Here is a 20586-nt window from a genome sequence, read left to right as displayed (position 1 = left end):
TCGTCGGGTGTGGCCACACACCAGCACTGTTATTGGCCTCCAGGGTATTAGGAGATTTCCCAGAATGCTTTTAACTAATTACTCTCTTTGTTTTGTTATGCAGCCTCTCTTTGTTTTGTTGTGAATGCGGGGCTCCGGGAGCTGCTTACCTAAAAAACAAACACAGCTCCTGTTTGCTGTGATCAATCTGTAACTCAGTGAACAATCAAATGAGATAAACCCTGTGAATAAGGCAGGCAGGGGGATGAGTGAGTGTTTGCTTGACGAGAGAAACAGTGGGGGCGGGGTGGAGAAAGGGAGTCCCTTGGAGCAGCTGCTTATCTGGTCTGCAGGCTGTTTGCAGTTAAGCGTAAGGGGTCGGGAAAATTTTCTGATTTTGCAAGGCAGGGAGCTGAAACACAGTGTTGGCTCCAAAAATCCACTCTCTCTCTCTCTCTCCCCTGCTCCCTGTCACACTATACCCCACCCCCCTCTTTTGAAAAGCACGTTGCTGCCACTTGAACGCTGGGATAGCTGCCCATAATGCATCACTCCCAACAGCGCTGCAAATGCTGCAAATGTGGCCACACTGCAGCGCTGGTAGCTGTGAGTGTGGCCACACACCAGCGCTTTCCCTACACAGCTGTACGACCAGCGCTGTAACTCCCAGCGCTGCAACTCTCAAGTGTAGCCAAGCCCATATTGTATAAAGAAAGCTTTTCATTAAATAAAAGTCAAGAAAAAATGGGACATTAATAAAATATTATTTACTTGTATTATGAATATTACCACAATAGCTGTTTACACAGTGATATTTCACAAAATGCTTTTTTGTCAAATCTAGAAAGAAAGCATATTTACCTCATCTTCCGTGATGTCACCTTGTTTTTCTTTAATTTTGTTAGCTATTGATTTGGATAACTCCACCATTTCCTTAGCCTACCAAAACACCCACAAATATGTCAGCTTTCAGCAGTGTATTCAGACATTTTGATTAAAAGTTAGATAACTGCTTTAAATGTAGATAGATGTGCTGGTAAATGTCACATCCCATACCTTTTCCATTAACTTGCTGAGATCTTCAAAAGCCTAAAATGAAAATTTGACATTATAATATAGTCTGCCTTAAGAAATTAAATGATTTAATGAAGTAATTTTTCCAATGATCTTCCTAAACTCCAAGAATTCTGAACAATATTAGGGCACCTAATGCTTTAGACCAGGATGTTATCATTTCAAACTGTTTAGAGTTATAAATTCATGCTCTGGTTTACAAACAGGCACTTTTCCTTCACAGAGAGCTTATAATCAAAATCAGACAAGACAAGGACAACAGAAAGTATACAGGAAAGTAAAACAATTCTATGGTTTCCTGCATGGAAGACACACACTAATTTCTACTTAATACTGATTTACAAAATGTAAATAACAGAGCTGGGAGATAAAGTACTGAGAATTGAAATAAATTAAATTAATCAAGTTTACCCCTTCTTCCTAAAAACGTTAGGTGTATTTTTTTATTCATACATATACACATACACACACCAATAATCTAATTTTGGCCTGTGGAGAGCCCACAATACAACTGTGGAAATGCTCATAGTGACATCACAATTCTGCCTTTTATCAGTAGGCGTTGCTAAAATAGCAGGCAAGATCACAGATTATTTTGAAATAACAAGGGAGATGGATTGCTAGGTTCGTTTCACACCACTCTGAACTGAGAAGACATAAAGCTTTGAAAATTATTCGTGGGGAAAATTTATGCATCTAAATACTTGATTCTCAGAAGCAATTAGGTACATAGATGTCTAGCTGAGCTAAATTATGCTGACACAAAACAAGATCCCAATTAAGGCTTGTTTGAAATCAGGCTTATGAGATGGATTATTAGATAAAAGGTACCTGTGATAAAATCTGTACTTGCTAGATCTGATAAAAGCAGAGGGAAATTAAAATATTTCTATAAAGTACCACTTTTTTACTACAATGAACTTTTATGGAATTTTTCCACAAAAACATGTAAAAATTTGTATTTCCACCACAGGACAATGATTTATTTCAGGATTTTTAAAATACAAGTTACTTTAATAAAGCTGTAAAGTTCTCAAATATAAAAATTGCTGCATGAAGTACATAACATCAGATAAGCCTTTCACTTTTTCATATTTTATTTGAACAATAAAAACCAAAGAAATGCTCTAAGTGTGCTGACAAGTAAGAAGACTTACAATTACATAACAATTACCACCCAGCAGCATAAAAATAATCATACACATGAAAAAAAGCGAATTTAGCCTGCCAATATATCAATGCCACAGAAAGGCACTTTTACCCTCTCAGGGACATACCCTCAATCCTCCTTCAAAATCTCTCTAATAAATGGCTTTTGCAATGTGTCCAGGTGGTCATTAATTTAGATTATTTGGGACCAAGTGTGTGTGTGAATGCATGTGGGGAGTCCCAGAACCCTAGAACCATCACAGTTACATCTGTGAGGACAGCACCTCCCTTTTATAAAGAGGGCAGCCCAGCTAGAACACCTCTCCAGACCGCAAATGTAGCCAGCCTATGGTCCCAAGATAACAACGATTTTATAGTCTAATCTGAAGGTAACAAAAGCATGGCAGAGTTCTGTGTGTAACTCAAAAGCTTGTCTTTTTCACCAACAGAAGTTGGTCCAATAAAAGATATTACCTCACCCAGCTTGTCTCTTGCTAGTCCACATACAGTAACTCCTCACTTAACGTTGTAGTTATGTTCCTGAAAAATGTGACTTTAAGTGAAACAACGCTATGCAAATCCAGTTTCCCCATCAAAATGACTGTAAATGGGGGCAGGAGTGGGAGGTTAGGTTCCAGGGAAATTTTTTTTTTGCCATACAGTAAAGTACTATAGTTGGGAGGTGCCCCCGCCTTACCCCACACAGGCACAGCCCACTGGCACTGGACACAATGAGGCAGGCAAGGAGGCTGAAGGTGCTGTAGGCGAGGAGAAGCACGTTGCACAGCAGCAGCTTCCCCTACTCTGCAAGCACCAGGGGCGGGGGGCTCAACCCTTGGCCTGCCCACGCCACCTCTTCCCCCAAGCCCCCACCCTTAACCCGCCTCTTCTTCCCTCCTGCCCCTTTACTCCGCATGCCGGGTCCTCGCTATTCCCACTCCCTCCCCTGCCTTCTGCCCACGGCAATCAGCTGGTTTGTGGCATTTGGGAGGCAGGCGAGGGACGGGGATCCTGCGCGCCAAGTCCTCGCGCCTCCCCCCTCCCTCCTCCCTCTTGAACGCCACAAGCCAGCTGATTGCTGCGGGCAGGAGGCAGGGGAAGGCGCTGATCTGCAGGGTCTGCTGGCAGGCGGGCGGCACTGTGGGGGGGGGAGGAGGCAGGGGCGTAGGGAAGCTGATGGAGGGCTGCCAGCTGTGGACAAAGCAGGCAGCCAAACGACGTTATAGTGAAGATTTGCACAACTTTAAATGGAGCATGTTCTGTAATTGAGAAGGGACATAAGATCGAAACAATGTTAAGAGAGAAGATGTTAAGTGGAGAGAGTTACTGTAGTCAAATGACAATCACTCCCCATACATCTTGGCAAAAATTTAATATGGAGTTTTAAAGAAATTATAATATATTCGCATAGAATAATGAATTACCCTTGTCAGAGCACAGATATTTGTCTTTTCTTTTAAAAGTATTTGTTGACTTACTTGCTAATTTGCCAAATTCTGTAAATTTGTAATGTGTCTCTCAGGCACTAGCATGAATTAAGGAGCTTCTATCATATTGTATTTTAATATCAACAAACAAAAAGTTTTTATATCCAGGCTTTTACTGGTTTAACTCCAATCTCAACAACATGCATGAAAACATCACCCATTAAAAAATATCCTTGACTTAGCTAAATAAATAGCATGTTGTGTATAGTTCCTCCTCTGACCGATTCACTCAGGGCAGGCCTGGAAACAAAGGGAAATGTGCACACACCTAACAGGAACTTCCTCAGATAAACAAAAGGCTAAAGAACTGGATTCTTATCAGCAGCGAACAGCAGATGCAGGAAACCTTTTCGTGGAACCCAGGGCACCACTTTTGAAATTAAGTCATTTATAACATTTAAAGCTGGGGGAAGGCAGGATTTCACAAATCATGTTTTTCCTTTGTTCATACAACTCACACAAATGGATTTCTTTTACTCTCTGACAAAGTCAGTGAGGAAAAAATAACCAGACAATACCTTTTGAATTATATACACAAGTAACTTCATTCATTACCTTCTTCATAAATAGGCAGAAAAACAAAAAACCTTTAATGCTAGTAATAATTGAAAGATCACAGTAAAAGTGTTCACAAAACAGGTACAAATTTCCTGTAAACTGGATCCGTGAGGTCTTTTTTTTATTTTGCAATGTTCTGATACAAACAGTTGCCATATGAATGAATCTGTTATAGTTAATTTATGAGGACTTCTTGATGTTTCAAATCCATCTCTATTACTGTGACAAAACCAGTATAATCTTCTCTTTATTTGCAATCTCGGGATTGTTTCATTAGATATAGTGTCTAAAGCAGTGTTTCTCAGCTACTGGTCTGTGCACCAGTGCCAGTCCCTGAGATCTCCCTGACACAGTTGAGGAAGGCAGCAAGCCAGTCCCTGTATCAAAAAGGTTAAGAAACACTGGTCAAAAGGATTTAAGGAGAGGAAGAGAATGAGGTGGGGACAGGAGAAATAAGCTTCTGTTGTACATGTAATATCTCAAATTCAACTATGGGACTGTTTGTGGGAGAAGGGGTTTGTTTTCTCTTTGGCCAATATTTTTGCAGAAATTACTGTGACATCTGATTATTGAACACTTTGCCATGCATAAATTATAAACAAATTAAAATGTAAAAATATGAATTTCTGTTAGATACATTTACTGTGTAATAATTATTTACATATTTAAAACCCCTATGAACAATACACCTGGTAAATGAATACCTAATCCTCAATTGATCCATAATTAGACCTACTAAGACAATAGTCTTATTGGACTGGTCTCTTTCTGTAGAAGGCTCTTTGTTCTGCTTCCCCCCAATGAAAGGCCATTGAACTTTGCCTTCCAACTGTATTGAAATCCATAAACACAGAAAGCATTTGGTGCCAATGAATGTCCTTCTCAAAAGGGAGCATTTAAATGAAATATTCTTAAACACCTGGGATAAGCTAGTTAAACAGACATAACTGTAAGTTACACATGTGTAATTGGTACAGAGTTTTAAAACTCTCTACAATGAAACAGTACACCGCTGCATCTAGAAGAAAGTCTGAGAGAATGCAGATGGCTGACCTTGAAACTTGAGCAGTATTTACCTCAGAAATGTTTTTGTCAGTCTCTTTTCTCTTCTCTTCTAATTTCCTCTCAATACCTACAATTCCTACGGCCCTTATTCTTCCTGCCTGCAAAAGAAAATAGTTTAAAGAAAAGAAAAGGAAGGAAATGTTAAGAGTTCTCTCACCTCCCTGGGAAAGAGTTTAGATTTACAACAAAGGAAAATGTCCCACAAAGAACTAAGTAAAATGTAATGATTGTTAATGATCTATAATACAGCTAATTTCCTGAATAACATTCCTTAAATCAAGGTCATAGTTTATGTAGAACAACTTTTTACAAATAAAAATACACTGAATATAGATTTGCTACAGAATACTACATGACAAACATGCTATTTAAACTGTTAGTATAATGATAAAGAACATAGCATCTCTTGTATGATACAGAGACAGTAGAGATAAGCTGTGATGATCAAACTGATGCTTCCCTAGTCTAACTGGAGCAAGCCTAGCGGTAGAGCATTTTCAGTAAGGATCCTGGACTTAGGAAGTTGTTCTCCCCATTGTTCCATCACAGTCTGAATAGGTTTCCCTGAGGGGAGATTTAGAAGGGTACAAGGTTGGACATTCATCCCATTTACTGATAGTGCATCATACAGATAGCATGTGACACCTACATGCAACATATGGAGTGATATCCTTTTACTAAATTGGAGAGTCATATGAAATTTATCAGCCTCTTCCTGGCCTAGCCTCCAGGTCTCTAAGTCCACCCTCATTCTCCTTGTCCTTCCTATTGATTTTGACACTCAATAGTTCTTTCCTTAAAACCTTGCAAACCCTTGAGTTTCCATCCGCTCCTGGTTCTCTCACCATCTCTCTGCTCATTCTTTTAGATTCTCCAACTCTCTGTGTCCCAGAAGTCTCAGTCCTTGATTCCCTCCTTTTCTTGGTCTACACCTTTTCTTTGGGCAATCTCATCCGCGTACGTGGCTTCAACTACCACCTTTATATATATATGCACAAATCTACCTTTCCATTCCTGACCTATTTCCATCCAATCTGTATTTCAGCCAGTCTCAACATCTTCTCATAGCTGTCTCATGGGCAACTTAAATTTAACATTGCCAAATTTAACTCTCTCTGTCCTCTCCTATTCTCTGTCACCATTGACAACAGCACCATCCTCCCTACTGTAACTCATTTATATGATGGCTGTACCCAAAATGTCACCAGCAGTTTCCAAATACAAAGGATGATATTCCCAAAGAGTTTATACTTTCAAAATACAGATGAAGGAAAGCAATTTAATAGGCACACATCTTGAAGATATTCCCAATAATCGAAACTGTCCATTTAAATCATAGCTACTCACACATATGATGCACACAGGCTTCAAGCGACTATATTAAAGCAATATCAAGAGTCTAGAACCCACAAAACCAAGAAAGGTTAAAATTAAGGCTGAAACTCCATTCTTCATCTTCCTTGTGTGTCTCATATTGTAAAAGTTTCTACACAGAATGTGATTATTTTACATCATGAGTTTCAATACCTAGGCATAATTAAAAGACTACAAATGGCACATCAAACCAAACACCATATTCACTCATAAATTAGAATTTCCTCGCTTCTGTGCCATTCCAAGAATACCATTAACTCTATTTTGAATGTATTTAACTACATAATCTAAGGGGCAGGTTCCCATTTGTGTTGGAGCTCTTCTCAGATGCAGTGAGGACACCCAGCTGCTCAGCCCCAGTACAAGGGAGAACTGCAAGAGAACAGCTCCAGTTTATGCCAGTGGAGAAGCAGCCATGGTGGAGTTCCACTCTGCCATGCCCCCTTTCTGACCTCAGAATGCCAGAGGTGGGGGGGGACTGATGTAGGCGATGGCTATGTTGACAGCACAAAGTGGACACAATAGACTGGAGATCTGAACCTAAGTCTAACATACAGACGAGAGTATCAAGGATTTAGTAAGTACCTGTGGACCCCTGTTAATTTGAATGGTCTGAGAAACAGGCATGTTCTCCCATCTCCTCTGTGTCATTTCTTCTGACAACCGTCTATAGAACTGCATATGTTTAAAAAAAAAAGTCAATCTAAGTTTTGTAGAATATTTTTGAGTATTTTTAACATCTCAGTGATCAACAAAACGAATTCCACTGAATATCAAATGCCATAACGTCACATTTATACTGGACTCTTAATTTTTTAGGATAAAAAATGTTACAGACCATGCAATCATATACATTTCAATGGTAGCTGTAACAATTGTTAGTTAAACGGGCATGATTACTTATTTCCAGACATTCATAACTTTCCAGAACTTTCACTTAATGAGGCTGAAATTTCCAGGCTCAGTATCTGTCCAAAGGTGACTTTTTTAAAAATAAAATTGAGCAATCCAGTTATGATAGATAATCTCATGATAACAGTTATTTACTGTTATCATGAGATGATGTTAATCCAGCCATGTGGATGGAATTGCAATGGAGTAATTCCAATCATTTAGTTTGGGTTAATGCTAGCTGGTTGTGATGGTTTATTTATTATTGACAACAGGTCCTCTTACACACACAGCTCCACAGCAAATACTGCAAGATTAATAGTATCACTAATACTGGGAGAGCAGAAATATTTGTGACAAAACATCCCACCTATATGGTTGCACTGTATGTACACATACCTCAATTTGACCATGCTCTTTGAAAGAAAGTTTGATGTAGGAATATTTGCTGCTCTGGAATGGGCCAGGCTCTTTGTTTGAAGGAGCTGGATGAAGATGAACCACTATTTTGGCACTAAGGAAAGGTGTAGGGAGAGAGCAAGGAGAGGAAAAAAAGATATATCCCTTATTTATAAAATAATATTTCTTAATTGTGCAAGTCAGGTTTAAAAGCTTAACCTAGTTCTATATTACCTAAGCCCCCAAAAAACTGATGGTTATTTAAATTCAGAACATTTCAGATAATCCTTCAGGACTTTCATAAAAGTCAAGTACATTAAATAATATTAATAATAGAATATAAAAAAGAATATTTTATCTCTATACTAGAATGTCCATATTAAAAATACTGTAACCCCTAAAAAAATGTAAAACTTCACTAATAATAAAACACATGTACAATCAACGCTCAGAAAGGTGATCTAGCATAAATATTAGAAGTTCAAACACAGATTTCTGAAAAAGAAATTGAACTACAAACTGTCAAGTCGTACCTTTGATTAAGGTTTCCAACCTGCAACATAACCCCCAAAGGCTTTACAGTGATTCACAGCTGCTGCCAAAACACACTACCTTTCTCATGGAAATAAAAAGGTCTCGATATTATGTTTAACCTGTCTCACCGTGTGTGCCAGCAGAAGAATTTGCATATGAATTCATCCAAAACCAACATCCAAGGCTAACATATGCATGAAAGCAACATGGTCTAGAATGAAGCCCAACAGCAAAACAACTCATGAACGAGCACTGTTTCAGCAAATATAATAGCCCCCATCTCACTTCATCACAATAATTCTATTATTCTTGTCCATCTTTAATAATATACATCTCTACCCCGATATAACGTGACCCGATAGGACGCGGGTTTGCATACAACACAGTAAAGCTCTGACATGCTGCTCTGAGCAGCGTGTTAAGGGTGTCGGGCCAGGCTGGGGTTGAGGGGTTTGATAAGGGGTACAGGGTCTCAGGGGCAATCAGGGGCTCCCCCACAGGGTTTCGGGAGCAGGAGCTGTGGGAGGGCACTTTTGGGGGCCCCGCAATCCCAGAGAGGCCCGGGGGATTAGCGGAGGGCCGGGAGCAGCCTGCTCTGCTTCCCTCGCCCCAGCCCCAGCTGTGTCGCTTGGGGGAGGGGGCTTGGGGGAAGGGATCCCCCCAGCACTCACCAGCAGCAGCAGAAGCGGAGCAGTCCGAACCCAGCCCACTTCACTCCGCCAGCTCCCAGACGCAGTGCTCTGCTTTCTGCCGCTTGTGAGGCAGAGGGCGCCCTTTCCCCAACCTCCCCGCACTCACCGGCAGCAGGAAATGGAGCAGCCCAGCTCCAGCCAGCTCCACTCCGCTTCCCAGTGTAGGTGAGTGCAGGACCTTTCCCCAGCCACCCCCCAGCAACACGGCTGGGGCCAGTGCAAAGAAAGTGGAGCAGGCTGGGGCCACATCGCTCCACTTCCCGCCGCAGGTGAGTGCAGGGGGGCATCCTTTCCCCAACCTCTCCACACTCACCGACGGCAGGAAGCGGAGTGCCGTGGCTGGGAGCTGGCAGGGTGGAGCGGACTGGGGCCGGGCTGCTCTGCTTCCTGCCGCTGCCGGTGAGTGCCTGGCGGGGGAGTTGGATGGGGTCGGAGCAGTCAGGGGACAGGGGGGTTGGGTAGGGGGTGGGATCCTGGAGGTGATTAGGGATGGGGGGGTCTCTTGAGGAGGCGGTCTGGGAACAAGGATTGGGGGGCAAAGCAAGTTTGATATAATGCGGTCTCACCTATAACGCAGTGAGATTTTTTTGTCTCCTGAGGACCACGTTATATCAGGGTAGAGGTGTATCTATTTTGTCAATACTCTGATTTAGTCACATCCTCTAGCACAAGATCTCACAAGCCCCAGTGTATGAGTCTATCAATTGGGATAATGTCTCCCTGCAGGCTGAAGCAATTTGATCTGCTTATAACATCCCGGACACAGGCAAAATCAGATGTAGACCAGACACACTTCTTCATAAAAGCTTTATTTTTCCTTCGGTGTTAACTTCTCTCTTGTTGCATACATATCATACTGCTCTAATTATCTGTCAAATGAGAGGGCCCCAGTTATTGGTCTCTCCTTCAGAATCAGTTAGATGGTGGTGTAAGTTACACCTGCTGAGAACTGAGCAGTATGCTCCTCTGCTGGGTTCCTACCCCCAACCAGCCTTGCAGAGCAAGAGACCCGGTCTGAGACCTAAATTTGAACACTAGCTTATCACAACGGCACTGCTGATTAAGCAAGATAAACCAATTATTCATTGCTACAAAGCAGAAGACTGAATCACAAACTTAATCACTGATTACAGGGCAATTATTTAGCAAATCAAGAAACCCATATACAATTTTTCATAATGACCCTCTGCCCTATTTGATCCTTGTATCTTATTGTAAGAGAGGAAGAATGGTCTCATGGATTGTAATCAGGACATCTATGTTACATTCCTGGGCTCTACCACAGACTTCTTGTGTGATCTTGAGCATGGCACATAACCTATGTGCCTAAGCTTCCAAAGTGAAAGAGACACACACACCTTACCTTTTTCCTATCCCAGCTGCTTGCTCTTCAATGAAGACAATCTGAGAAAGAGGGATAGCAATGCAGCATTCCTAGAATAAGCAACACAAAATAACTAGAAATTAAAAGCTATTTTCTTGAATGGTTTGTAGAAAACACATTTTTGTCCTCTTTTAATAAATAAAAAAGTCAACAGCACTAATATTTGTAGGAGGTTATCCCAAAAGCCATTCCATATAGAAGATGATGCTGGTTGCAATAGAAAATTATCCTTACACTACTATTTAAAAAGGAATTTAAACTGAAAACTAAAAAGTGAACATGAAGTTATAATTGTTAGATAATCAGGCAAGGAAGGGACTTAGGACTGACACAATGTCCTTAACTCAGCCACTGGGTTTCTAGGCATTTTAGGTGGTATACAAATTTATTATTATTTGTAGAGTGGTCAGAAAGAATTAGATGCTTCACATACAGGTAAGTCAAGGACCCAACTACAAAAATCTTACACACTGGCATCATGCAGGCAAAGACAATGAAAAAAGGTAACAATTGCTTCTTGTAGATACCTCATTTTTTAACTTCCTAAATCCAAAAACAGTTGAACTGACTAGAAGTGTAAAGGTCTCCATGCAGGTTACACACCACTGAAAAGATGTTCTGACAAAGAAGCAAAAGGAGGCGATAGACAGACAGACAGTTGGCTTAAGCATGCAGTGGGAGTCTGAGACAGGGCCGCCCGGAGGGGCAGTCAGGGGACAGGGGTGGGGTCCCAGGATGGTGGTTGGGGGGGGATCTCTGGGGGACGGTGAGGGGACAAGGAGCAGGATGGGTTGGGGATTCTGAGGGGGGCGGGCAGTCGGGGGCAGGAAGTGGGTGGGGGTCAGATAGGGGGCAGGGCCAGGCTGTTTAGGAGGCACAGCCTTCCCTACCCTAAAGCTCATTCAGCAGTTTGAGGCTTGCAGAAGAGCCAAGCTGTTAGCTTTTCCATTAGGGCTACCATCCCTTTCACTTCTCAAATGCCAAATTATTGTCTATATTTAATTTCAGTGCCACTAGGGAGATTCATGTCAGGGGAGGGTAGCTTCATTTCAAATTAGCCACTGGGGGAGGGATCACATGAGAAGAGCAATATCTTGCCCAACCCTACCAAGGGAGGCCCCCCTCCCCTGCATTCCCTGAGGCTTCAGAGGGGTTAATTCAGTGGTTCTCAAACTTTTGTCCTGGTGACCCGTTTCACATAGCAAACCACTGAGTGTGACCTCTCCCACCCCCTTATAAATTGAAAATACTTTTAAATATATTTAACACTATTATAAATGCTGGAGGCAAAGCGGGGTTTGAGGTGGAGGCTGACAGCTCACGCCCCCCAGTAATAACCTCGTGACCCCCTGAGGGGTCCCGACCTCCAGTTTGAGAATTCTTGGGTTAATTTAATTTTAGCACCGTTTCCATTCACATGCATGTGCTATTTTGAGCATTTCAGTTTTCACAACATAGGCTCATCCCAGATTCTGGAACAAGCTCAAATGCTCAGTTTGTGGAGTATGTACATAAGCTATACTCAGGGGTGAGCTGGAGCCGGTTCGCACGAACCCGTTGTTAAATTTAGAAGCGGTTTTAGAACCGCTTGTTAACTAGCTTCCCTGTGAGGGAAGCTTTGATGGGCTCTGCCTGGGAAGCCTGTAATTCCTCCTCCCGGCCACCGGGGGGCGCTGCGCTGTGCTGCGAGAGCCATGTGAGCTGCCTCCTGGCCCTGTTGCTGCTCCTGCTCTTTGGACCTCTGGCCCTGGGGCTCCTGCTGCTGCCTGGTGAGTCCCCGGCTGCGTCCTGCTGCTCCCAGCCCCCGCCCCCCGTGTGAGTATCTGCGCCCCTCCCCCGCCTTCCCTGCCCCCAGCCACCCCCTGCCCCCAGCCAGCCCCAGCCACCCCCTGCCCCCAGCCACCCACAGCCACCCCCTGCCCGCAGCCAGCCCCTGCCCCACCCCCTGCCCACAGCCGCCCTCTGCCCCCAGCCACCCCCAGCCGCCCCCTGCCCCACCCCCTGCCCACAGCCACCCCCTGCCCCCAGCCAGCCCCTGCCCCCCCTGCCCACAGCCAGCCCCTGCCCCCAGCCCCCCCAGCCCTCCCTGCCCCCAGCCAGCCCCAGCCCCCAGCCGCCCCCTGTCCCACCCCTTGCCCCACCCCCTGCCCACAGCCGCCCTCTGCCCGCAGCCAGCCCCTGCCCCACCCCCTGCCCACAGCCACCCGCCGCCAGCCCCTGCCCCCAGCCACCCCCAGCCCCCAGCCAGCCCCTGCCCCCAGCCAGCCGCAGCCAGCCCCTGCCCACAGCCGCCCTCTGCCCCACCCCCTGCCCACAGCCACCCGCAGCCCGCCCGTCTGCATCACCTGCCCACAGCCAGCCTGTGTCACTCCCTGCCTCCAGCTAGCCCTGCCCCACGCCCCTATCTGCAGCCAGCCCCACATCCACTGGTGCCCTGCAGTTCCCAGGGCAGTAACCCTGCACACCTGCTTTAATGAGGGGGGGAGCAGGGAGCAGCTGGGACCCACACATGTGCACACCCTAGAGTGACCAGACAGCAAGTGTGAAAAATCGGGACGGGGGTGAGAGGTAATAGGAGCCTATATAAGAAAAAGACCCAAAAATTGAGACTGTCCCTGATCACCACCCACACATGTGAAACGGAGCTCATTTCTAGTTCAGCCCCATCTTTTTAAAAAAGAACTTTAGGTAGGGTTAAAATACATCTGTATTTTCCTGGACATGTCAGGCTTTTCGGTTCTTAATCACCTCCTGGGAAAATATGGACGTATGGGAACCCTATTGGTACAAAAAATACATGCTGTCGCACATCCCTTAAATCAGAACTTTTTATAGGGAACCCGTTGTTAAATCAGAACTTTTTATAGGGAACCCATTGTTAAGATTTTGGCAGCTCATCACTGGCTATACTAAAGACAAACCCACAGTAACCATCTTCAGTTTGTGAGGGACCCCATGGAGCCAGTCCCTAGGAAACAGATAAATGCATGGAGGTTAAGTCCATAAATGGCTATTAGCCAGGATGGGTAAGGAATGGTGTCCCTAGCCTCTGTTTGTCAGAGGGTGGTGATGGATGGCAGGAGAGAGATCACTTGATCATTACCTGTTAGGTTCACTCCCTCTGGGGCACTTGGCATTGGCCATTGTCGGTAGACAGGATACTGGGCTGGATGGACCTTTGGTCTGACCCAGTATGGCCGTTCTTATGTTCTAACCTAAATGAACCCAAAGTTATGGAGACAGATATGAGTCAAGGAAGCCAGCAGAGTATCAGAAACCTGGAAAAATCTCTGACTGGATGGGCTCAGGCATTTGGTCACAAGCTGAGGTGGTTCAAAAGTTTTGGATTTTTTTTTAAGCAGAATTTTTTATTGTTTCTTTAAAACAGTCAAACAAAGCAAGCAGCAAATATTTGGCCACACACTTCTGAAACCTCAAACCATGTTCAGGTTTTGGCAGACTAATTTCAGCTTTTTAATTAAAAAAAAAAACAACGAATTTTGGAGGAAAGCAGACATTGTCCATGATTTTTTTCTGCTTTTTAAAAGCCCCTAGTTTTCGATCCAAAAAAAGTTTTGATGGAAAATATTTGTCCAACCCTTTTAATGAGCTTTAGTGCCTTTTAGCACTAGCTGATGCTGAGAACCGGTGATACCTTGTAAAGAAGTTTTCTCAAAACTGGGTTTGTACTGAGATGCGGAAGGTTTATTTTTCCCAGGGCCTCCCATGGAGGCATTACCTGTTGGGGCAATTTGCCCTGGGTCCCGCAGGGGCCCCCACGAGAATATAGTATTGCAATTTTTTTTATGGAAGGGGCCCCTGAAATTGCTTTGCCCCAGGCCCCCTGAATCCTCTGGGAGGCCCTGGTCTGAGATCACAGAACTTATTTGTATTTATTTTCTAATGCCCAACATTCTCATTAACACCAGCTTAGAACAACACAGCTATGCACCAAACTAGGAAGAATTCAGTATTTAGTATTTTGGAAATCACAGTATTTTCCTGTACTGACCAAATACAGATGGTACGTGACCATATAGCAGCTATAAAACGCTGCTGCTGTTTATCACTGTTTTGTTTGCACAGAAGATGCAGTATCTAAAAATAATGATCAGTGGGGATATTACTAAAGTAGTCTGACATTATGAGACCCTGTTTTCTGCTTATAACTTTGCCAAACTTTAACCATTTGGCTGAAATGTTCTGTGCTGTCTCCCTCAGGTTGAATTACTTAGGAAAATTTCAGCCAAAACAGTTTGTCTGTTTCTTAGAACAAGGTTATGGAAAAAATATATTGTTTTGCCCATGTTAAAAAATTCTGGAACCTTTTCTTTAAACAGCTCTAGGACCTCTATCTTGTGGAACAGGGACTTGAAATTTGGGTCAGAGATATGCTGTTTGCCATCCTTGTGAAAATCCACCCACACTCAGTTTAGTTACAAGCTTTTGAAGAATCGCAGTTTGCAGATGCTTAGCAGAGACTGTGGAAAAAAATAGTATGTCATCATGTATTTAAAGACTATCATAATGCATACCCACAAGGGGGTCAAACTAACATTGCACAGGCAACCTTAATTCTGGCTTTCCTAACCGAGTGCTTGACTTTGTAACCTTAATAATGTTCTTTTGATATAGCTATTTTTGTGGATAATACTTGTATAAATTTTACAAGTAACATTACTTTGATACCATGTGAAAAAGAAACAACAGAGACAGGGCATGAACAGAACTCAGGACTTCATCAGCGCTGTTTAACTTTCATTTCTGTTAGCATTTTGACTAGTTTTAGGGAGTTTTGTTGCTCCATCCCTCATTGTTCTGATGCTTTTTAAGGTGAGAAAAAGGAAATGGGAAAGGAATTTATGGCATAAGACCCCCTTCTCGGTAGTACCCTGCTCTCGGGGACATTTCAAGGCTGTGACCCAAAGCCTTGCAAAGGCTTGTATGGTTTACAACAGAATTCTAGTCACAACACCAAAACAAGGATTTTTTTTTTTTTTTTGGTGGCCTCAGACCTTCTTGTTATCCTGTCTTCTAGGGCTTTGTTAAAGAAGATGCTTCCAGTGACAATGGGCTTTTGGGACAGGGATTTCCATCATGATGCGTCTGTTTGATTTTGATCTTTAGGAGTTGTGGATTTCTACCTACTTGAACAATTGGGGATCAGTCTCAAGAATAACAGTTTCTAGTACACAGCCTTAGATTCTCTCTTGCTTTGTATGCTGGGGAAGAGAATAAACCTTAATGCCTATCCCTGCCCTTTTTCAGACATGAGTGTTGATAGTAGAAAAACGGAATGTGCTTGAACAATAAAAGTATAGCAGTAGGTATATACCACCGACCACGTGACCAGGATGGTGATTGTGAAATGCTCAGGGAGAAAACACAATAATAATGAGATTTCAACTATCCCCATAATGACTGGGTGAGTATATGGCACTTCAGAAAATGATACAGATATAAAATTTCTAGAAACATTAAATGATCACATCTTGGAGTAGCTTGTCCTGAAACCCACAAGGGAAGAGGAAATTCTTGATTTAGTCCTAAATTGGAATGCAGGATTTGGTCCAAGAAGTGAAGACAGCTGAACCACTCAGTAATAGCGACCATAACATAATTGAATTTAACATTCTTGTATGGGGAAAAATGCCAAAGAAACCCAACTTCTAAAAGGGGAACTACACAAAAATGAGGAAGCTAGTCAAACAGAAATGAAAAGGAACAGTCACAAGAGGGAAATGCCTACAACTAGCATGGAGACTATTAAAAACACCATAATAGAGGCTCAAACTAAATGTACACAGCAAATCAATAAAACAGGAAGAGGACCAAAATATGCCACCATGGCTAAACATCAGAGTAAAAAAAGTGTGGTTAGAGGCAAAAAGGTGTCCTTTAACAACTGGAAGTCAAATCCTAATGAGGAAAATAGAAAGGAGCATAAACTATGGCAACTCAAGCGTAAAAGTGTAATAAAACAGGCCAAGAAAGAATTTGAAGAGCAACTAGCTAAGAACACAAAAACTAGCAACAAAAATGTTTTTAAGTATATCAGAAGCTGGAAGCCTGCCAAATAATCAGTGAGGCCACTGGATGGTTGAGGTACTAAAGGAGCACTCAAGGAAGCCAAGTCCATTGTGGTCTTCACAGCAGAGAATATGGGGGAGCTCCCCACACCTGAGCCATACTTTTTATATGACAAATCTGAGGACCTGTCCCAGATTGCAGTGTCAATAGATGAGGTTTTGAAACATATTGATATTACTGTTTAATCCATGTCACCAGGACCAGATGGCATTCACCCAAGCGGTCTAAAGAATTCAAATAAAAATTGAAGAACTATGAATTGTGGTATGTAACCTATTGTTTAAATCAGCCTCTGTACCAGATGACTAGAGGGTAGCTAATGTAACACTGATTTTTGAAAAGGCACCAGAGGTGCTCTTGACAATTACAGGCTGTCAAATCTAACTTGAGTACCAGGCAAATTGGATGAAACCACAGTAAAGAACCAAATGATCAGACACATAGATAAATACAATATGTTGGAAGAGTCAATATGGCTTTTGCAAAGAGAAATCATGCCTCACTAACCTATTAGAATTCTCTGAGGACATCAACAAGCATGTGGACAAAGGTGATCCAGTCGTATAGTGTACCTGAACTTTCAGAAAGTCTGAGACAAGGTCTCTTACCAAAGGCTCTTAAGCAAAGTAAGGGAGTCACGGGCTAAGAGGGAAGGGCCTCTCACGGATCAATAACTGGTTAAAAGAAACAAACAAAGGTTAGGCATAAATGATCAGTTTTCATAATGGAGAGAGGTAAATAGCGGGGTCCCTCAGTAATCTGTACTGGGACCTGTGCTATTTTATATATTCATAAGTGATCTGGAAAAGATAACAAAAATTGCAGATAATACAAAATTATTGAAGATAGTTAAGTCCAAAGCTGACTGCAAAGAGTTGCAAAAGGATCTCACTAAACTGGGTGACAAAATGGCAGAGGATATTCAATGCTGATAAGTGCAAAGTAATGCATGTTGGAAAAAATAAACCCAGCTATACATACTAAATGATAGGATCTAAATTAGCTGTTACCGGTCAAGAAAGAGTTCTTAAGAGTCATCATGGACAGTTCCCTGAAAACATCTGATCAATGTGCAGCAACAGTAGAAAAAAAATCCTAACAGAATGTTAGGAACTATTAGGAAAGGGATAGATAAGACACAAACAATCACAATAGCCCGATATAAATCTATGATATGCCCATACCTTGAATATTGCATGCAGTTTTGGTTGCATCATCTCAAAAAAGATATATCAGAGTTGGAAAAGATGCAGAGAAGGGCAACAAAAATGATTAAGGGTAAGGAACAGCTTCCATTTCAGGAGAGATTAAAAAGACTCAGACCATTCATCTTAAAAAAAGAGATAACTAAGGGGATCTGATAGAGGTCTATAAAATCATGAATGGTATGGAGAAAGAACGTAAGGAAGTGTTATTTACCCCTTCACATAACAAAAGAATCAGATGTCACCCGATGAAATTAACAAGCAACAGGTTTAAAACAAACATAAGGAAGTACTCGTTCAGACAACGCACAGTCAACCTGTGGAATGCCATGGGATGTTGTGAAGGCCAAAAGTATAACTATGTTCAAAAAGTTATTAAATTAGTTCATGGAAGATAAGCCCATCAATGGTTATTAGCCATGATGGTCAGGGACGCAACACCATACTCCAGGTGTCCCTAAACTTCCTACTGCCAGAAGCTGGGATTGGACAACTCAAAATTGCCCTGTTCTGTTCATTCCATTTGAAGCATCTGGCACTGGCCACTGTTAAAGACAGACTACTGGGTTAGATGGACCATTGGTCTGACCCAGTACAGATGTTCTTATATGGGTTCTTTTTTGTCTTTTCTGTGTTGTTTTTTTGGTCTGTGTGAATGGCTGGGAGAAGAGGGAAAAAGAATTGAGTTACTAAGTGGGCTATGAACATGTTGGCAAATTAGCTTAAAATGTCCAACCCCAGTTGATCATACAGTGGAGTCGCATCATACATGCATTTAACTTACACAAATTCAACAATATGTGCTCGGCAAAAAAAAAATTTTTAAATACAATAGTGCGGGCGATTCCGCCCACCATTCCATTCAATCAGCGTATGCCCCAGAGTGAGGATGAGATGGGACACGTGAATCTGCTGTTCTCTCAGTCAGTCTCAGTTCCTGCGTGCCTCTCATAGTGTGATCATCTCGCAGCGCTGTGAGATTCTAGCGTTTAAAGATACGTATTTTTCGTACAACATGGCCCCTAAACGCAAGCCAACTACTTCATCTGGTGCTTAGCCGAAGAAACAGCGATCTGTTCCAATGCTGGAGGAAAAACTGGCTGTGTTGGACTTATTGAGAGATGGTATGTCGGTCTCCAACATGGCGTGTAAAATGGCCACAACAAATCTAGCATCTGTGCCAACAAGATTCAAGAGAGAGAAATTCGTCAAGCCGTGGCATCAAGTGCTCCAATAACTGCTAAGGTGATGAGCCAGGTGTGTGATAAGACTTTAATGAAGACTGAAAAGGCATTAAACTTATGGCTGGAAGACATGAACCGTAAACATGTGCCTATCGATGGCAACATGTTGCGAGAAAAGGCTCTTAGCCTCTATGCACTGTTCAAACCTCCCGCCAAAGAGGGACAGCCTTCTGATGAGAAGGAATTCAAAGCCAGCCAAGGTTGGCTTAACAGTTTTAAGAACCGCTTCAACCTCAAAAACATGCAGACTACTGGTGAAGCTGCATCTGCCAATGAAGAGGCAGCAAAAGCTTACCCCGAACAACTAAGGAAAATCATAGAAGAAAAGGCTATCTTCCGGAACAAGTTTTTAATGCTGACAAGACTGGGCTCTTCTGGAAAAAAATGCCCAACCACACTTATACTTCGAAATCAGAAAGACAAGCCCTTGGCTTCAAAGCAGCTAAGGGCTGTGTGACTGTGTTGTTTTGTGGCAATGCGGCTGGGCATTTAATAAAGCCGGGCTTGCTCTACAGGGCTGCAAGTCCCCGTGCCTTAAAAGGCAAGAACAAAAATCTCCTGCCTGTGTTCTGGCAATCAAATAAAAAGACTTGGATGACGGCAGCATCATTTCTGGATTTGTTGCACAAGTGTTTCATTCCGGAGGTCAGGGGATTCCTTGAAGAGAAAGGACTTGACTTTAAAGCGTTGCTGATCATAGACAATGCTCCTTGTCACCCTGAGGCACTCCAGTTTGCGCATAACAACACTGAAGTCGTCTTTCTCCCCCCCAGTATCACCTCCATCCTCCAACCTCTTGACCAAGGCGTGAGACATGAGGCTTACATTCTCACGGATACGTAGCACTATGGATGCAGATCCCAATCTTAACATGATGGAGTGTTAGAAGTCCTTTAACATTGTCGATTGCATCACTTATATTAAACAGGCAATGGATGCAATCAAGGCTGAAACAGTCAATGCATGTTGGCGAAACCTATGGAAAAGAATGTGTGAATGATTTTAAGGGTTTTCCAGCCATTGACAAAGAAGTGAAACACATTGTGCAGGTGGCTATGCAAGTGGGTGGTGATGGCTTCATCAACATCCTTGAGGAAGAAACTGAAGAATTAACTGAGGGCCATAGAGAAACAATGGAGTTAGAGGAACTGATAAAATCGTCTACAGAAGACAAAGATGATGACGATGAACAGGAAGAGCCAGCAAGTTGGAATCTTCATAAATTTGCTGAAGTGTTCCAAGCAGCGAAACACTTGAATGATTTAATTTCTGAATACGACTCCTCTATGGAAAGAAGCCTCAAAATCACACATAGTATTACGCACAATTTGAGACCATATCAAGAAATGTTTGAGCAGCTCAAGAGACAACAGCGACAACTGCCGATCAACATGTTTTTCAAGAAAAAACAACCAGCAACAGATAAGCCTATGCAATCAACTTCTCGAGCTGAACCAGAGC

The 20586-nt window shown here is 42.7% G+C and overlaps 1 protein-coding gene across 2 annotated transcripts in view; it reads right to left on the bottom strand.

The window, feature by feature from the left end:
• The window catches only part of VPS36 (vacuolar protein sorting 36 homolog), a 34099-nt gene that overhangs the window by 9673 nt on the left and 3840 nt on the right, over positions 1-20586 (bottom strand). For both annotated transcript variants that reach the window (XM_045014755.1, XM_045014745.1), the window contains exons 3-8: positions 10566-10636; positions 7977-8091; positions 7272-7361; positions 5324-5410; positions 1036-1068; positions 841-918 (exon numbers count right to left, since the gene is read on the bottom strand). In XM_045014755.1, the coding sequence (XP_044870690.1) occupies positions 841-918; positions 1036-1068; positions 5324-5410; positions 7272-7361; positions 7977-8091; positions 10566-10636 (474 nt within the window). The remainder of the gene's footprint in view (positions 1-840; positions 919-1035; positions 1069-5323; positions 5411-7271; positions 7362-7976; positions 8092-10565; positions 10637-20586) is intronic.

The sequence above is a fragment of the Mauremys mutica genome, chromosome 1, assembly GCF_020497125.1.
Source record: "Mauremys mutica isolate MM-2020 ecotype Southern chromosome 1, ASM2049712v1, whole genome shotgun sequence".
Lineage (NCBI taxonomy): Eukaryota > Metazoa > Chordata > Testudines > Geoemydidae > Mauremys > Mauremys mutica.
Note: the sequence above shows the minus strand (reverse complement) of the source record. Positions and strands in the feature narration are given on the sequence as shown.